Source organism: Telopea speciosissima, chromosome 6, assembly GCF_018873765.1.
Source record: "Telopea speciosissima isolate NSW1024214 ecotype Mountain lineage chromosome 6, Tspe_v1, whole genome shotgun sequence".
Classification (NCBI taxonomy): domain Eukaryota; kingdom Viridiplantae; phylum Streptophyta; class Magnoliopsida; order Proteales; family Proteaceae; genus Telopea; species Telopea speciosissima.
In genome coordinates, this window is record NC_057921.1 from 57319161 (window position 1) to 57338397 (window position 19237).

At 39.8% G+C, this 19237-nt stretch overlaps 2 protein-coding genes across 2 annotated transcripts; both read left to right on the plus strand.

Moving 5' to 3' along the window:
- The first annotated feature begins 1645 nt into the window (after positions 1-1645).
- Positions 1646-5223, plus strand: LOC122664224 (splicing factor-like protein 1). Its single transcript, XM_043859951.1, has 2 exons — positions 1646-4347; positions 4753-5223. Exon 1 carries the CDS (start codon positions 1731-1733, stop codon positions 4308-4310), a length of 2580 nt encoding a protein of 859 aa, XP_043715886.1. The 5' UTR covers positions 1646-1730; the 3' UTR covers positions 4311-4347; positions 4753-5223.
- Positions 5224-12919: 7696 nt separating this feature from the next.
- On the plus strand, positions 12920-17989 carry LOC122665973. The gene is made up of 10 exons (XM_043862092.1): positions 12920-12983; positions 13026-13185; positions 13299-13356; positions 13469-13508; positions 15116-15238; positions 15329-15381; positions 15477-15537; positions 15806-15897; positions 15979-16215; positions 17525-17989. Exons 1-10 carry the CDS (start codon positions 12920-12922, stop codon positions 17675-17677), a joined length of 1041 nt encoding a protein of 346 aa, XP_043718027.1. The 3' UTR covers positions 17678-17989.
- Positions 17990-19237: the final 1248 nt, after the last annotated feature.

Here is a 19237-nt window from a genome sequence, read left to right on the forward strand (position 1 = left end):
AGACACTATCATACACTATACAGCCTGGCAGATTGAATAGATTGGAACTCCATATATGCACTATTGCCATCCTAAAATCCATGTAGAAAGGCAAGGAGTTTCCAGAGTGGGGGTTGCATATCCCTATTCCCCACACACTTTCAAATCATATTGCCCTATGGAAAGGACATTCCAAAATAATATAGGATATTATTTCATGGTCACCACATTGTCCACAATGGGGCTCAACATTAATACACGACAACGAAGAGCATCTACAACTGCAAGTCCCAAAGCACAAACTCGATCGCCATAAAAATCGTTGAATCTTGGGAAGTGTAGGGCAAGATCGTATACTCTTTCAAACAACTTCAGTGACAAATTTCCACAAGTATATACGTGAAGAAGAAACTTCAAGTGATTTGTTTTCATAAATTTGGTTTGATAGAACATGATATGCACTTTTAAACGAATACACCTCATTTTTGCTTGCAATCCATTCAAGCTTATCTTCATAAGGGAACAAAGATAAGTCAATCTTCATCATCTCCCGAATATCACTAAGGGTTAAGGAGTCTTGCAAGAATATCCTGATGCCAAACCAGAGTTCCTTGATCAATAAGTTGTGAGACTTTGGTGACATTGATGACTTGTGGCCGCAGAGGTGTTATCATAATGGTAGGAACCCATTGATCACACCAACCATCAATATTTGCACTGCCAACAGAGCCCACCTTAAAGGTATACCAAAAAATAAACAAAGTCCACTTTGAACGACTTTCTTTCCTTTGAAGAAACTTTTCTACCCCCAACTTGGTATCCTAGTGTAGCCAATAGAAAATAATTATTAAAATAATAAATTGCCCTAAGAAAAGGAGCTAGGAGGCTATCCGAATCCGACGTCGGGGGAGTACATTTGTTAAAATTGCAGCATGAAGTCTTTGAATTGCTCATGTGATGTTTTTTTATAGTGGAATGTCCAAGGTATTGCTCTACCCTTGCTTTTTATTTAATACTATCTTTCTTTATTTCTATAAATATTGTGATATGATTATTTAATAAAAATACCAAATAATTTTTTTGATAAGAAAATGCCAAATAAATTCCTTTATGACACGAACACAATCTTATGGTTGGATATTAGACATTAATCTAGGTAGCGATTGCCTATTATTTTTCTTCCAAGAGAAGTAAAAGATTCTCTTTAAGAGAACAATAACACTTCAATACACTCAAGGAGATAGAGAGGCCATTTTATGTGAGAAGGAGAGAGAAAGAGAGAGTGAGTGCTGCTAGTATGTCCTCGATCCGTTGTCGGTTTAAAAGATATTTTCCTAAAAAATAATAGGGCAAGAGATCACTGCCTAGTTGTGTAACCCACAACCGATTAGGATCGGCCATGACTGATTCCCAAACCAGCTATTCACACAACCGATTCTTGATTCAAAACCCTAGAATCGCTGAGTTTTCAAGAGGACCGATTGTAGGGTTTTTGCGACCTATCCCGGATTGATTTTAGGGGTAATAACGTGTTTTAAATCCTTGTTAGCGTCACGGTTGGTTCGTAAGTCTCTAATGAGTTAGGAGTTGGGACTGTCTATAGATATAGAGGGCCGTAGTGCACCCAAAAGTGAGTATTCGTTACCTTTTGAGGGTTTTGGCCTCGAAATCTAGCCAGCGATAAGGAGCTGATTTTGATGTTCTCTTATTCCTTAATCCTATCGATAGCTTGAGTCTTCTCTTTTTCGTTCATGGATTCTCTGCAAACAAATACTCCAACCTTTGACACTCTACCGCCCGCAGTTCCTCCGCCATCATCTTCAGAAACCCTAGCTTATTCTGCGTTGAATCCATCTTCTTTGCAGGGCTATTCTTCTTATGATCAAGATCAAGATCAAGGTTTTCCCGCACCGCCCGAAACCCTAGCTTTGGATGATCCAAATCCTCCGCCTCCTGAAGAAACTATTGTTCCGTACGAACAATACCCGCCACCGCCTCCGCCTCCACCTCCGGAAAATCTTGCCGATGGTGAGAACCAGGTGCCCCCTTCGGAATTAATACCTTCAAATTATGAAGATCAAGATCCAAATCTTTCTTCGGAAATTCAGAATCATGAAAATGGAGCTTCGGTGGTTGCAGAAAGATCTTCGTTGGATCCGGACACTGATGGAAACATTGATCAGATCCAGAACGCAGCAAAACCAGAGATCCAGAAGCCTTTGTTGTCCGATAGTGGCATTAATAACACTCATAGCGGCACCGACAAAGACTGGTCTGGAGGAGAAGAAGAGACCAGCAGTAGACGCAGGCGCCGCAGTAGGTGGGATCCTCCGTCGGAGTCTGATAACCAAAACGGTGATCCTGGTAATGGAACTCGTAAGAGGAAGTCGAGATGGGCAGCGGAGGAACCGAAGCCTGTTCTCCAACTGCCTGACTTCATGAAAGAACTCACAGGAGGTATTGATCTTGACCCTGAAATCCAGCGTTTAAATGCCAGACTTATGGAGATAAATCGTTTGTTACAGTCTGCTCAGTCGGGTGCATTCTTAGATGATCGCCCCGAAGGTGCCCGTTCACCTTCTCCTGAACCCATTTACGATAACATGGGTCATCGTATAAATACTCGTGAGTACCGGGCCCGGGAAAAACTTACCGAAGAGAGGCGGGAGATTATCTCTCAAATAATAAAAAAGAATCCTGCTTTCAAACCCCCACCAGATTACCGGCCTCCCAAGCTTCACAAGAAGCTTTATATTCCCATGAAAGAGTATCCGGGTTACAATTTTATAGGGCTTATCATTGGACCAAGAGGAAACACACAGAAGAGAATGGAGAAGGAGACGGGTGCGAAGATTGTTATTCGAGGTAAAGGATCGGTTAAAGAAGGAAGGTTGCAACAGAAGCGTGACTTGAAACCTGATCCTTCCGAGAATGAGGATTTGCATGTCTTGGTAGAAGCCGAGACACCGGAAGCACTTGAGGCTGCTGCAGGGATGGTTGAGAAGTTGCTGCAGCCTGTTGATGAAGGACTCAATGAGCATAAGAGACAACAACTCAGGGAACTTGCTGCTTTGAATGGAACTATTAGAGATGATGAGTTTTGTAGGTTGTGTGGTGAACCTGGTCACCGTCAGTATGCCTGTCCAGCTCGTACTTCAACATTCAAGAGTGATGTACTCTGTAAAATATGTGGTGATGGAGGACACCCCACTATAGATTGTCCTATGAAAGGAACAGCAGGCAAAAAAATGGACGATGAGTATCAGAACTTCTTAGCAGAACTTGGAGGGTCTGCTCCTGATTCATTGACGAAGCCAAACTTGTCAGTACCGCTTCTTGGTTCGAACAGCTCAGGAAGCAATCCTCCTTGGGCCAGTGGCAACAATGCTGGAGGTATTGGGAACATATCTCAAGCAGGGTTGGGTGCGAATGGAGTTAAGAAGGAGTACGATGATACAAACTTGTACATTGGGTACCTGCCACCGAATTTTGATGATGATGCTCTTATACGATTGTTTTCACCTTTTGGTGATATTGTTCAGGCTAAGGTTATTAAAGATCGGGTGACTGGATTAAGCAAAGGTTATGGTTTTGTTAAGTACTCTGATATTTCTCAGGCCAATCAGGCTACAACTAGTATGAATGGTTATCGTCTGGAGGGAAGAGTAATAGCAGTAAGAGTTGCAGGTAAACCACCTCAGCCTGTTGTACCTCCAGGTCCTCCGGCTCCACCAATGCCCACTTACCCCGGTTCAGATCAGGCGACTGGTGGATACCCCTCTCAACAATTTACAGCCGGTGGGCCTCCTGGGAATGTTCCACCTCGAGGTTACATGGGTGCTCCAGTTCCATGGGGACCACCACCTCCTCCTTATGCTCCTTATGCTCCACCACCTCCTGGCTCAAGTATGTACACCCCTGTCCAAGGTCAGTCTGCACCTTATGGTGCACAATATCCTCCTCCTCCACATTCTGCCCCCCCTGGTGCTCCATCTCAGAGTGTGCCTTCTAGTGAAGCACAACAAAGTTTCCCTCCTGGAGTGCAGTCTCAAAATAATTCATTAGTGCAATCTGTGCCTAATAATGTCTATGGAAACTCGGTAGCTGGGATGCCACCAAATATTCAACCTACATATCCTCCATCCTCTTTTTATCCATCCTATTACAGTGCAGTGCCGCCACCTGTGCCTCATCCAGCTGGGGATCATTCGCAGAATTTGGGAAGTGCACCTTGGGCTTCAAATCCAGTGCCACCACCTGTTAACTCTACAGAACAGACAACTTATGGTACCGAATCTGAATACGAGAAGTTCATGGCAGAGATGAAATGACATGGCTCAGCTTCCCATCGTTTTTCCAGGTTGAAAAGTAAGTGTGCCACATTCTTTTGCTTTCCCCCCCGTCTTCCAGTTCATTGTAGTAGCTGTTAAAGACTATGGTTTATTTGGGAATCTTGAACTATAAAAGATCTAGGGTCAATAGATTTCTTTTCTACTCCATATTTTGGGAGAGAAAAAAAATGGATATCCAGCAGTACTATGGCAGAGTAGTTTATTATTTTGTGTTCTGGTGGTTGAACTGTTTGATTTATTTATTAGCAGAGACATTACTCGGCCAAAGATTAATGGGGAGACGAGCATAATGCTGACCAGAACTATTCTTTTTTTTTTTCCCATCAAATTGTTTTGCTTTTCCATGTACTTTGTTCTATCAACTTTTCAATCATTCATTAACCTCTATTTTTCTGGTCATATTTGTACCTTTTTTTGACAGGCTTGAGGTTTCTTGGAGGTCTTGTGAACCTGTTTTCTGAACTGTTGCTATGACTTCAACTTGTTGGAAGTTTGGGACTCATATCTTTAACCTTGCTGTGCTGTTATGACATGCAGAGACTTGAGGAACAAATGCTTCAGTTCATTCAGTATAACATTGGAATAGCTCTGAGGAGAACTTCCCAATAGCATATCTCGGCTCAGGACTACATCACCTTGTGGATGACTATTGTTGCCTCTTAAGTGCTAAAATGCTAATACTTTTCATTCATAGTTATGTTTGGAGTTTATTGAAGAGCTTTACTGACGTTTTTTGCTTTTATATATCATATGAGATGATTATTTCTCATACTTGGATTAGTTAACTATTTCCTTCAATATCTTAACTTTTGTTTTCCGTGATAACACTTTTTTCCATTGTAAGGCTCTTATTTCTATCTTGGTAAGAACGCACCTGAAGCTGTGTTATTCATGCCTCTTCATCCAGAGTGGAAGTTTCATGTCTAAGCATACCTTGTGCGATTTTGGGTATGTGAAAGTAACTTAAAGCCTGTTACAATGCTTTTCATAGACCTTGGTATTATGCTGATATATGTAAATTTTAGCCTAATGTGTCTTTCCAGTTTTTATATGGCAGGTTGGGAGACACATTAGCTGTTTTGTAATCGGTAATTCTTGGCATCAAACTCCATTGTTGCTTGCAACATACTGTTTATGCATTTATACTTGCTTTTATATTGAGTTCCCAGTGCCCATAGGATGCTTCTTTAGCAACTCATGGCACTTTGATGGCTTTCTGTTAACTAATAGCCTTCCCCTCTAATATATATCAGTCAACATTGTATTGGTTGGCATCTACTGACTACTGGTCAACCAGGTGGACCAATAAGAGTCTAATATTGGAGTTTCTATCACCATTGTTTTTCAACTTCTCATAACCCTCTTAAAAGGAGGGGTGGGCGATCCTCTGATTTCTGTTTGAAAGTGCTTCCAATGACTTGCTTGAAGTGCAGTATCCTCTGTTGAGATGTTTAAGGAATCTAATTTGTTTGGTCAGCAAGGTGGACCAATAACAAGTCCAACTCTGTTGGCAGTAGTTTTCACCACCTGTTTTTAACTTTCCATAACTCTCTCCCCCCCCTCTCCCTCCTCCTCCTCTGAGTGTTGATTTGGAAGTGCTTCAAAAGATTTAACTTGGAATGTAATCTCAGCTGTTGAATCTTATCAGAAACCACAGAATATTTTGTAAAAAGAACAGGATATTTTTGAGGTACCAAGAGCAATTTCTGTGTAAACCTACTATGGTTTGTGGTTTTTGAAACATTTAATGTCTTATTATTCTCCTCCGGCTTTCATTTTAAGGCCCTAACTTTAAAAATTGAGCATTTCGGTGGGTCCCCAGTAGCATTTGAAATATTCTGAGTGGTTCTGTTGGTGGCTGGGTGAGTTTTTGTTACAATTAGTACATTCCACTGTATGACTCTAAATAACTGTTCTTCTCACAGCTTTTTTTGGTGCAAGGAATTCCTATATGATGCCTTCTCTTTGATGAATGTGTCCTATGGTAGATGCTTTGGATGTGACCTATGAATTATCTATTTTTGTCTTGTGCTTAACCAATACTGGTGTAGACATTCAGAACAGGCTGGCTATTTTTTTAGTAGTTTGCATATACAAGTTCAACTTAAATTTACAGCTGCCAACTGGACAGTATGTTTTCATGCTGTTAGGTATCAACAGAAGTTAACTGTATTCGACGACTTGGTAAAATATCTGATGCAAAATTTTCTCTTTCATCTGAAAGGGAAACTTCTGGGTATTTGTTTCTTGAGATGCTTGATGATGATTATTTTTCTTTGAATCTAGATTGCAAAATGGTCTGAAACTCGCAAGGAAGGGTCCATCATCAGTAGGTTTTGTATAGTCTTTGCATCTGCCCAAAACCTGTTTATTATCGGAATTAGTGTAATTTGTGTATATAGCTTGTTGTATGTGTTTAGTTTTGCTCTCACTTTTCAAGTTTTTCTATTTTAAAAATGAGTGAGTGTTTCCTTTCCAGGAGCGTAGCCTACACCGGCAGGGAACACCCCATTACTGCCCCTGGAAAGGAATCATTTCAGGTGTAGAGAGGTCATTTCAGGTGAGGGGAGGAGATAAGAGACAGTGAGACATAGGGGAGTGCTATCGTAGGCTATGCTCCCAGAAATAAAACATTTTCCCTTTAAAAATATAAGAGAAACTTTGATTTCTCTTCAGTAATGATGTTTTATTTTGGGTCAAAGAAGACCTAAATGATGATTTGTCATTCTCCCTCTCCCCCCTCCGTCCTTCGGATGGATTCAAATTGGTCACGTATGTATTGGCCTCTAGAAGAGGGGGGAGAGGAAAAAAAATCTGATGTCGTTGCTGGAGCCATTTCTGATATTCCATGGCAATGATTCTGGTCTTGGCAGGTATAATATGTTTTTCCTCGAGTTCCATCATTGTTGAATATTTTCTCTGTAGTATCAAAAACAGCTCTGGCTATGTGATTTCCCTGAAAGAATCCTGAAATGGATGGTCTGGCACACTATTATGTATCTAAATAGTTAAACTAGTTGCGTTTGATCCTTATTTATGATATCCTGGAATTCTTGCCGTATTGATCTTGTTGCATGTTGTAAGACTTTGTTACTTCTGCCATTTCCCTAACGGCATCTTGTTCATAATTTTAGTTATAGAAGTCTATGCCCATTGATGGTGCTGGATGGAGTCTTATTCAGTTTTTGCATTTTCATTTGGCTGTGATTTACAATATGGTGCTCTCATGGCTATGCCCTAGTGTAGAGCTTCCTATAGAAAATATGTTCTTTCTGCCTTTCTGTTTTCATCCCATTTTCCCATTGTGCATGACAATATTTTTTAAAACTGTTGAGTAGAGTTTTTGTTTGGCCTGGACCCAAAATTATTGCTAGGTATTTCTTATAGTGATCATTAGATATGTTAGTCTGCTGCTTCCTTTCTTGGATTCATTTAATGAGCTTTTAACGTCCAACATAGATTCTTGAAGGTGGGAAGCTTAACACTAAGCTTCATGCTTCCACTCAGATTCTTGCATGAGAGCATATCTGTTATGCCGTTGAAATTTCATCCTTGTCCTATTACGTAGATGATTTGTGGTTTCTTTGAATTTTTTGGTAATAGAGGATGCCAGCCATTTTTTCGCCACTTTATCCTCTGAATATCTACCCCTCGTAGAACAAGCTGTGTAGATGAAAATATATTCTATTACTTTAGTATCCTTAAGTGCGAGGGGATTTGAAATACAACAATAACAACTCAGACTTATCCCAACTAAATGGGGTCGGCTACATGGATCCTTTCAAAACAAAGTAGGGAAAACTGAGATCCGTACAAAGGGAAATGAAAGTAAGAGGAATAAAGAATTAAAATGACGAAATGAGACATGAAAAGTGATAAATGGAAAATGAAAAATGAAAGTATGAGGAAAGAGGATAGCCCAGGAAATTAGGAAAATCTCAACGACATGGTGTCGGCAACGTGGATCCTTGCCCTCCAATAGGCTCTATCTGAAGTCATACTGTCGGCAACGTGGATCATTGCCCTCCAATAGGCTCTATCTGAAGTCATACTTGGCACAAGACCCATACTATGCATGTCATTCTTCACAACCTCACCTGGTCATTTTAGGCCTGCCCCTGCTCTCTTAACTCCTCCAATTGGAATCAAATCATTCCTCCTTACTGCGGCGTCCCCAGGCCTCCGTTGCACATGACCAAACCACCTTAGACGACATTCTCTGAGCTTGTCGTTGATCGGGGGCAAATCTCATATCAGCTCTAATACGTTTGTTCCTCACTTTATCCTTCCTAGTTTTGCTGCACATCCATTTTAACATCCTCATCTCTGCAACACATAGCTTCGCTATGACACTTCTTACATGGGAAATGTAAAGGAGATTTACTCTTGCTGATAAGGTTTAATGGAAGCATATTTTGTTCAGTTGTCTGAAAAGTCATAGTAGGTTCAGCTTATCTTCACTTGAAGAGTTAATGAGAAAATACATGTTGTTTGTTGGATAACTATACACTGGCTTCATATTCCATGTAAGAATGATGCTTATTCTTTTGTCAAGTGAGTTGCAGTTTTATGGTACTCACCATGTTTGTCCCTGTAGACCTTGTAGTGTAGGGTTCCTGATTTGTATGGTCACTATGTCAGTTATGCATTTAGAAGACTCTTCTAACGTGTATCCCTTCGAGCTATAATTCGTTATCTCAACATAGTTTTTCTAATATGAAGCATCTTTCTTTCCATTTGGTTTTGAGATGTTTCTGTTAGTGTTTCCCTTCTTAAATCTTGCCAAACAAAAATTAGATTGGTGGTGTAGAAATGCATGGCTTCCTTTAGCCTGGTTGTAGTTGTAGGACCCACCATTGGTTTGGGCTGATGATGTAATACAGACCAGGACCAGGAATGCAAGGAAGGATTTTCAAAATCCACTGCATCTAACACATGGTGGTCTGATATGATTTATGGATTTTAGTTATTTTGAGGTTTGTTTAATCACGTTCATATGATAGGCTTCTTATTCCTAATGCTTTAATCACGTTCATATAATAGGCTTCTTATTCCTAATGCTCACCGACATTAGGCTGTTAAAATTTTTTTCCACCTGATCTTGTAAATTTATTTTTCCTAACCGCCATAATGGTCCCAGATCAGATCCATGGCATTACCAGGTAAGCTGTGAAGTGTATCTCTGTTCAATGTAGCTGGCTTGATTTCTGCTCTTTTTTTCTTCCATGGTCTTTAGATTTTCCTTTGGTCAAGGTTGAAGGGGAAGGTGGTACAAGTTTGGGTAGTGGGTGTGAAATAGCTCGATTGTTGGCAAAATGGGCTACACTGTGAGAGTACTAGTACTGTACACCGCCATTCCCCCACTTGCCATGTGCTTTTTTGTATATATAGGTTTGCCATGTTCTGTTTGTTTTGCAACTTCGAACAAGCTGACATTGAACAGGTGCTGAAGTTGGCCAGGGCAGGCAAAGATGCTGTGCACTAACTGATAGAGTTGCAAACCAGGATTTTGCTTATCCTTAATCCTTGAACCTCGACATAAGGGACATCTGCCCTGAAGTGGTCTAGATGTTCTATTAAAGAAAGCTGATCTGGGGATCTGGCAAGGTTTTCTGGATGCTGCACAGGTGATGGTCTAGAAAGTCCATCAAATGGACTATTTAGGTTTAACATGTCGGGGTTCATAAGAAGGATCTCTGTGGCTCAAATCTCATTTTGGCGTAATGGGATGCATTAGGCTGTTTCCACACTTTGTGGTGCTCTTTCAACCTTTTGATAATTTCTTTTAGTGGCTAAATTAACCCCTGGAACTGTTTGAACATGACTTGAGGTGGTGGTGCAGATGTCCTGTGCGAGAAAAAAACTGTTTTCCTCTCTCTCTCTCTCTCCACTGGGCCTGGCCTTTTGTGCTCCAGGTACTCTTGGAGAAGGATCTCTGGACCTCATGCAACTGGAGCTGTAATTGTGGAATTGCTTCACAATGTAGTGGGGAGGCTGGGGACTTTTTTTTTTATAATAAAATGAAAATTTAGGTCCATGATGTTTATTATGAGATAAAAAAACCACTGACCAATTAATACAGAGCAACACCCAAGTTTAACAGATTTTGCCTGCTTTTCTCAAATTTGCTCTCTAAGTCAGCCTATAAGCTACAGAAATCTAAATCTATCTTGCTCAAGAATATTCATAAAATCAAAGGACTAATGAAAGTGTTAATATCAAGTAGAGTAGAAAACAGTTCTTGTCCATTGAAAGGCCTTGCATTGTTCTTACCAATGAATCAACTCCCGACATTCGCTTCAAATGCAGCCTCATATGATTCATTGTCAAAGCTTTCATCACAAGGAATGATTGGATCAGCAGATGCTGTCAGGTTAATAGGGAGACATGGGATTAAGAGAGCATGATTAAAAACAAATTTAATAAAAAGTAATTTATGTCACCTACAAGAAAATTTTATTTTCCCGTTTTTTAAATAGTTAAGTTGAAGAAAAACAGACCAAATCATATTGGAGGTGAGTTGAGGAAACTTTGACGTGCTTGGTACGTAGTCTCCATAATTCTACAGCTCCAAATTCTTAAAGGCCCCGTTTTGTTTCATGGGGTTTTGATGAGGTTGGGATGGTTTGTAAAACTATACCACCCCTGAATTTTTATCGTCTCTGCGGTTTCTGATTGGTGCGTTTTTCTTGTGCCTCTCACAAGAGTAGGGTGGATTCTACCCAGGTAGAGTGTTCGGTCAGCTGCCTAGGGTGGGTTCCATCCCTTTGTGAGTGGCACTAGGGAACCGCACCAGTCAGGGAAACGCAGACGATATAACCCCACGGGATTTTAGTTCGTTTGGTAACTAAGGGTAGGATTCTGGATGGACAGCAAAAAATCTTATTTCAATTCAGGCCGACCGATGTGGCCTACGCATTCTCTCACCCAATTCCCTCCCAAAGTCCTACTGAGTGTAAAAAATCTAGGAGAAAGGCATTGGAAATGGCGTGAACAACAGTGCACCATTAACCCAATCATGCCCATCGCTGCGAGCTCCGACACCGCGATCGGTATGCTCATTCGCTGCACCCACCAAGAAGAAAGGGTTTTGGGATTGCAAGCTTTAAAAACAACAGGATCGAAAAATCGAAGAAGAATAAAGAAAGGGGTTGGGGCTGCAAGCTTAAAGTAAATAAAAGAAGAAACTGGGATCGAAGAAGTGGAAAAAGAAAAAGGGTCTGGGCTACAACCGTTAAAAAAAAGGTTAAAATATATGTATTCCCTATAATGCACCCAATATTCCTCATGACCTCCTAAGGTTCTGACAAGTCTACATGCATCTTTTGCAAATTTTACGTACCACCCCTACTTTTTAACCAAAAGCCACTTAAGTCCATTTTAGGCATTAAATTCTAAAAACTGATCAAACTACCCTTTCTTCTATCTTTTCTAAAATTTAAAAAGACTTAATTGCCCTGACCTATTTGTTCATTATTTGGATAGACTTTTTTGCCCTAACCTAATTTGAAAATACCCTTTTCTCCTTTTCCTTTCGCGATTGAACTCCCTCAACCCTAATTCTGCTTTCCCTTTCTGATCCGATCTTCAAACCCCTCCGGCAACCATTCTTCTGCTATGAACTCTAAATTTATGTTGAATTCGATCGAAGGCCTTACGACCCAGATGAAATCCCTTGAGAATGAAACTCCTTGGTATAGGTACCAATTCCGATAACTAAGTCCTTGTACCCTACCATTCTCAAAATGTTTGAGAACCACATTCATATTTGAAAACGGTTTAAACAAGACATGAACAAAGTTTTTTATTATTCCTATTTTTTAAAAAAAAAATAGGTGAACTAACATGTAATAAATTTTTATTTTTTTTTGTCAAAGTTATTTAGGCTCTTTTTGGTATCATTTTTCATTTTAATTTTGATCTATTTAAAAAAAAAATCATTACTCAAAACTATTTTGATAAAAAAATGAAAAACTGTTTGATAATTACTAAAAATAATAGATTGTAGAATGAAAAATAAGTTTGGTAACTACTTATGTGTAAATAATTTTTATTACATTTTTTTGATAGATGGTTAAAGAAGGTCTCTCATCACCTATTCCAGAAGTAGTTCGATGTCTAGATACTCTGGCAGTGTGACCTACGCCAACACTCCCATGTATCTGTCTCTCTTCCTCAAAACAAGGGGTAGAGATGTCTTTTTATTTGGGGAGTAGAGAAATATAGACTCAATGTTTTTCCAACAAAAGAATTCATAGGGTCGGATCTCTCTACTGTCGAACTGCCCGTACTGAAACGTGTGCCCTAAACACAATAAGGCAGCAAAAAGACCGCCTTACCCCTTACCCAAACACGAGTAACCAAATGACTTGTAACGTTATTCGGACATCGTCCAGCACGGGTAACCGTATATCCGTACTGAGATTAAATTTAATTAATTAATGTCTTAATAATAATCTTCGTGAAACGAGCACATTCCCTATCTTCTTTTTAACCTATCCGAGCTTCTATCCAGCTGTCCCTCCCTCCCTCTTTCACTGTGAAGTTTCGATTCCACAGTTTTCGCCTTCACAAAATATTTCAGGAAAATGGAGCCCAAAAAGGACCTCCCAGTCCCTGACACTCCGGCTTCTGCTGCTCGGAAGGTTTTGGGTTTTATTGTTTAAATTAAAATTTTTTTTTTTCCACTTTCAGCTGCTCATCTCTCATCCCAATTCGGAGTTTGCACTGGTGTTCTCTTTACTTATCTGTTGTCCTTATCCACTCTTTCAATTCTTTTGTTCGTTTATTTGCAGGTAAAGTTTCTCCCCAAAGCCCCTCCTCGCCGAACTTCCAAACCCGCAGAAATTAAAACGTAATTTTCATTTTCTATGTTTCATTTGCAGTTTTGTGCTGTAACTACTCCTCTACTCTGTTGATTTTTTCTTGAAGGACTTGGGTTTATTCAAAATTTTCTGGGTTTTGCAGTGAAGTCGTTGAGGATGCAGAAGCTGCTCAGACCAGGAAATTGTTGCAACGTGTCACTGTATGTACTGTTTTGACTTTTTTTTTTTTCTTTTTTGGAAGATTGGTTAGGCTTTAAATTTCTTTCCCATATTCATTTCCTTAAATTTGGAATTGTTGTTCTGTATCCAAAGGATGCTTCAACGAGACGAGGGCCTAGGGTCGAAAAAAAGGGTAAGTTCCTGGTGGTTTAGTTTGTTGTGTTAATTCTTTGGGTTTGTTTCTTAGTTATTAGTGTGTTCCTTTTACCTTGCTCTCGTCCTCGAAAAGGTAAAGACATTAGATGTTGGTGACAGTTCGCTGTGTTAACACTTATCAACTGAAATTATAGCCATGAATCCAAAGCTAATTTAGATGGTGCTTAAACAGCTAGAGTGGAATTATCAGCTCTGTATCTGGTGTTGAAGTTTGGGTTGGATAAGGCAATGGATTGTTGGACCTGAAATGTTTGGAGCTCAGTTGTTAGAGCTCTCAGAATTTGTAGACATTACCTTTGTATCTGATCTCTTGTGGGACTGGGATTCCTTGTTGAATTAAACTTAAGCCAGCTTGAGAGTCTGAGGTTTCTGACTAATAAAATGAAGAAAGATGGAGATGTATTAAGCACCAGTTTTCTTGTTGTTTCAGTTCATATGACTAGGATCCTCCCATGTTGTTCTTTTGAGTTAGGAGAACTAAAGGCCTTAAGAAGTGATCATTATTTAGATGGTCTTCAGAAACTAAACATTCATTAGAAGTCCTGAGATTGGGTCACTTGTCACAACTAGGGGTGTCAAATGGTCGGTTCGGATCAGTTTTGGCTGGTCCAAATCGTTTTCCCCCTCCATGTACCGGCCCAAACTGAAGCTGAACCGTTTATGTGAGATTCAGTTCCGGTCTGATTTCAGGTTTTTATTGGTTGGCTTGACGGGCTCTTATTGGTCTGCTGTCGGGTTGTTAGCGGTTTGGTTTTGGCAATATACAGATATTTTTAAAAAAAATGCAAATAGCACTTTTAAAAATCATTTTTCTTGTTTTTATTGGTTTTTCCTGGTTCAGTTTTCTGTTTCGGTTTTTGAGGTTTCCAAAAACAACCATCCTGAAGTCAAACAGTTTGTTTGGTTTTGTTTTTCGGTTGCTCCAACCAGTTTCAGACTGGGATTTGACACCCCTAGGCACAACAGTGGTACACTTTCTCTAGAAATCACTATGAGTTACAGCTAATTCACAATGTTTTTGCTTTATCTCTGTATTCAGTAAGTATAGATTTAATGCAGCCGTATTAGATAAATGTGGTCACCAAATTCATGCTTTAACGGATGGGGCATCTCTTGGATGGGTCATAATGCCTAAACCAGATAGCAAATTCGTGTATTTTTTATTTTTCTAGACATTCCGATATTTGACCTTGGTCACCAAAGTATTCAAAACCTTTGGAAATCTGGTCATATTTTCTAAGATGAGAGGGGAAAAAATTAAAAGGAAGAATGATATCAAATAAAATATTTCTGAAGTTTTATGCTTCAATTGATCTAAGTCATAAAGTTTCCATTGCCAGAAGATTATCATGAACAAGTGCCTAAGGAGTTGGTCCAATTCAATGAAAGTTGAATTGGCATGCCATTTACAGTGTGGTGTGGTTCTATTGGGGATTTACGCTAAGGTCCATTTTTGTTTTCATAAGATAAAAACATTCACTTTCAAAGGAGGAATAATATGACCCCAATTAACTAATTAATGTGTACTATCTTACATCTTTTTTGTATTAATATGTAATGTCTTATGTCTGTTTGAATCTGCAGCTGCAGCACAAGTCACATTTTATCAAGGTGCATCTCCTTCTTTAAGGACATATAACATTCCTAAGGGAGGGAGTAGCCGCAGTAGTCGAAATGGATCAGAACCTAAAGGTTTTGATTCTCATGGTAAGCAAATTATCTTTTTCTTGGCTGGAAAATTTCACTGTCTTTTCAGATGTCTCCGATAGATATAACCCATGACCATAGATTCTGCAGATGTTTCCCAAGCATCAGACCAGGATTTGAAGAAGGAATATGTCGAACCCTGGGTAAGTAAACACACACACACACTTTCTCTCTCTCTCTCTCTCTCTCTCATATGCATTATATCTTCTTCTTTTTTGTTGTTGTGATGGTGCTGCAGAATTATTTCAGTTACTATCCTGTTACACTTCCTCTGAGGAAGCCGGGTTCAGGAGATCCAGGTATATTTTTGTAGTAGTATTAATTTGCCTCAATATTAATCTACACTTTATAAGACACCAGAAGACTAATTATCCACACATCCTTAAAGGGTGATCCATGTATGGTGTCACATGACCCACATGACCCACATCCTACTGCATTGGTGTTCCCTTCTGTAGTTCTATTCCCACTGTTTACACTCAACTGCAGAGCACCATGCTGCTGCTTCTTCTTTCTAGTTTTATTTATGTTTTACTGCCACATATGACTTGCTTTTATTGTTTGTAGAGGTTCTTAATGAAGAGGAATTTGGAGAGGCTGCAGAGAACTCAGAATATAATGAGACTTCTATAAATCCAGCTATGGAGCTTGGGCTGATGGTTGATATCTTATTAATGCAATTTCCATCGTTAATATGAATACCGACAATTCTAAGAGGACTACTTTGTGGTGAATGGCAGGAAGAAAGTGAGGAACCAAGAATGTTGTTCCTTCAGCTACCTTCTTCTCTTCCTTTGGTTAAGAGATCAGCTAGTGCAAAGGGGAAGGAGACAGTTGCGACCTCAAACCCGTTCAAAAGTGTGGGTCCTGCAGAGAAGGGCTGCAGTTTGGAGGAGTTGCCACCTGGTTTCATGGGCAAAATGCTGGTTTACAAGAGTGGTGCGATCAAGCTGAAGTTTGGAGAAATCCTTTATGACGTGAGTGCTTGTCTTTATGAATCATTGGACATTTTTGTTTTCTGCACTCTTTCGACCTTTAGTTTTGAATAAAATTAAGTTTCTGGTCTTTGATTGGATCAAACACTAGCACTGCTACAAGTCTACAACTAGATGCAACATAATTATTAGTCTTTCTTCCAAGTTTTATTTTTCATCATCACCATCATTATCATTTAAGCTGCAACCCAACTGTTTTCCAAGTCTCTATCTTATGTTGATGTCTTCAGCCCATTTCAAGCTACCTCGGCCCATGTGCTTTCCTGTCAGTTTGATTCTTTCTTTGACTGACTGATGTAATTTATTTGCCATTCCTTCCAATTTGGATGGATATGCGGAATCTTCTTCTCTGTATTAGTCACCCTTCACAGATAAAGGGAGCTCTGAAGACCTCGTCTATTATGGTACGGAAAAATCAATGGCACCCTAAGAGCCCTCAAACTACTCCTTTGTGCCATATGTGGCTGTCATTGCACAGCATAATATCTGTAGTCAATATCTATTTTGATGTTCACGCACTATGTTTAACTACAGTTTTGTTAATTAAAGGAGTAAACTTTTGTTCATTAAAGCACTTCAGATACATTCTATGCATAAAACAAATTATTCAGTTACACATTTTTTAAATATCAAGAGCCTGTGCTTTGATACATGACAAAAATTATGTTCAAATTTGAATTATTGTGTGTGCGTTAGTTAGCATGCACATGCATGTACATATGCATATTTTTCATTCTAGTTGTTCTCATCCTTAAGACCTTCATTGTGTGATGTACAAACCTAAGACTTTTGTTTACTTCTATGTCTTGGAGTAAAATTGATAGAAAAAAATCATAATTGTGAATTTCAAACCCTGCAAGATTTTATAATGGTTATATCTCTCTGTAATTTTGGGTTCTTATTGTAAGTCATTACTTGACTACTGGCATAAGGCATTGTAAGATTTTTTTGAAAATGTTTTCCGCATGTGGGCATGAGACCCTGCTAGCCTTCATGACCTTTGTTTTATTCAATGTTCTCCTTCTCAATGTCCTTGGATTGAAAGAGTAACCAAGCCAAGGAAGAGCTCGGGCATTCATTACTCACTTTGCCAAGGAAGAGCTCGTTCAGTGGTAAATGTGTTTATCCTTTCTGTGAGCAAGTGAATCTACCGCTTTACTGTGACTTCGCTCTTCGAATGTGACAGGGCATCTTGGAAGCCATAGTTTTTAAAACTTTAGAGAAATGTTTAGTAGATTCTGTGAGAGAAATTTCTGTGGAGCTCTAAATTTTGGCCTGGTCACTGCTGCAGGTTTCTCCTGGTTCTGATTGTATGTTTGCCCAAGATGTTGTAGCAATCAACACTGAAGATAAACACTGCTGTGTCCTTGGGCCACTGGACAAGCATGCAGTAGCCACTGCAGATGTTGAGTACCTCTTAAATAGTGTGATTGAACTGGATTAACATAATGAACTGGATTAACATAATCCCACACCAAAACAAGAATCAGGGACAGACTTTGCATTGTAGTGAAATTCCAAGAACCCTTGATTGCCAATGTTGAGGCCTTGTTGCAGATAGGTTGATGAGAGGGGAACCTCTTTTTGTATAGTTAACTGCTGTCAAATGCTTTGAAGGACTAGCGAGGATGTTAACCATGAAGACCCAAACCAACAAGAAGGGGAAGCCTTGTACATATTGAATCTTTGTATTTGTGTGACTCTTTTCATGCAGTGTTACCTGGGTCAGATGTTGCACAGTAACTTGAATGTGTAATACTTGTTGATAGTTGATCGGTGCCTCTTTGCATATCCATTGTTTCTCTAAAGCTTAAGGAAGGAGGCCGCCAAAGTGTTCCAGCTTTGAGCAGCAGCCCTTCCGCTGCCCATTGCAAACTTGCAATGGAAACTATTAAGAGTACACATTCCAGACTGGGTTGGCACAGGGGCAGGGCGGCGGGGTGGGCTCTGTTAAGTCCTCATCTGGCCTCCTTAGATTATTGTTCAACCACAGGTCACCAGCCTATCTTGCCCCATTGATCCATGGAATGCTGCTGCTGCACTGGTGCTCTCTGATTATACGAGACAACTAAGGTGGAGGCTTGGGGTTATCTCGAATCCATACCTGCCCCAATGATGGGACTATGTCATACCCCTAGGATTTAAAGATCAGTCCTGGGCTCCAGGCTGAATACCCTAATATTTCCTGTTTTTTTTTTACGGAAGAGAGGTGTTATAGGGCGTTGGGAATAGTAGTAGTAGTGGTATTGTCTAGATCTGTCCTGGCCGATATGTCTGGTTACAAGCAAAAAAAGGAAGCAAAGTGAAGTTGGTTCTTAAAAGAAGGGAGAGGATTGGGCAATCCTGCTAGCTTACGTTAAGCTAGTGGCATATACCAATCACAGGACTGGACACGGGAGGGCAAGAGGGTCTTTTCTAAAGAAGGAGAAGAGAGAATGACAAATGATGGATACCTTGGCGGCGTGCCAACCTTTTCCCTTAAGAAAAAGGAAACTTTTATGATTATATAAAAGGGAAAAAGGCCATCTTGCAGCACCCCTATGCCCTCTCACATGGGGTAGTGAAATGATCACCTGCCCCTCTCCTTGGATGCATGTGCACGCGCTCATGTGCTCTCACATAATGAAATGTGGGATCCTCACTGACATTCTCTCTCATGTTCTAATCCATGTGGATCCCAAGTGGATGATACCATTCTCTGCATTGCCGTTGGTGTGGTGTGCAAATTCCTCCCCACACTGGTGTCGTGAAGAACCCTCTACCCCCACTTTGTTACAACGACATGATGTTATATTAACTTTTGGTTTGTTTGCATGGTTTTGATTATTAAGATGTACTTCAGACTAAACTTTCTTTTGCCATGATAATTAACTAGACACAATTCTCTACCCAAGAAAAGAAAAAAAAAAAATTGAAAATCAATCTTGATAAATTTATCAAGGTGGTCCATCCTCTCATTGTATCAAGTGGAAAGAAAATGTGGCGATATTTAGGGAGACATTTT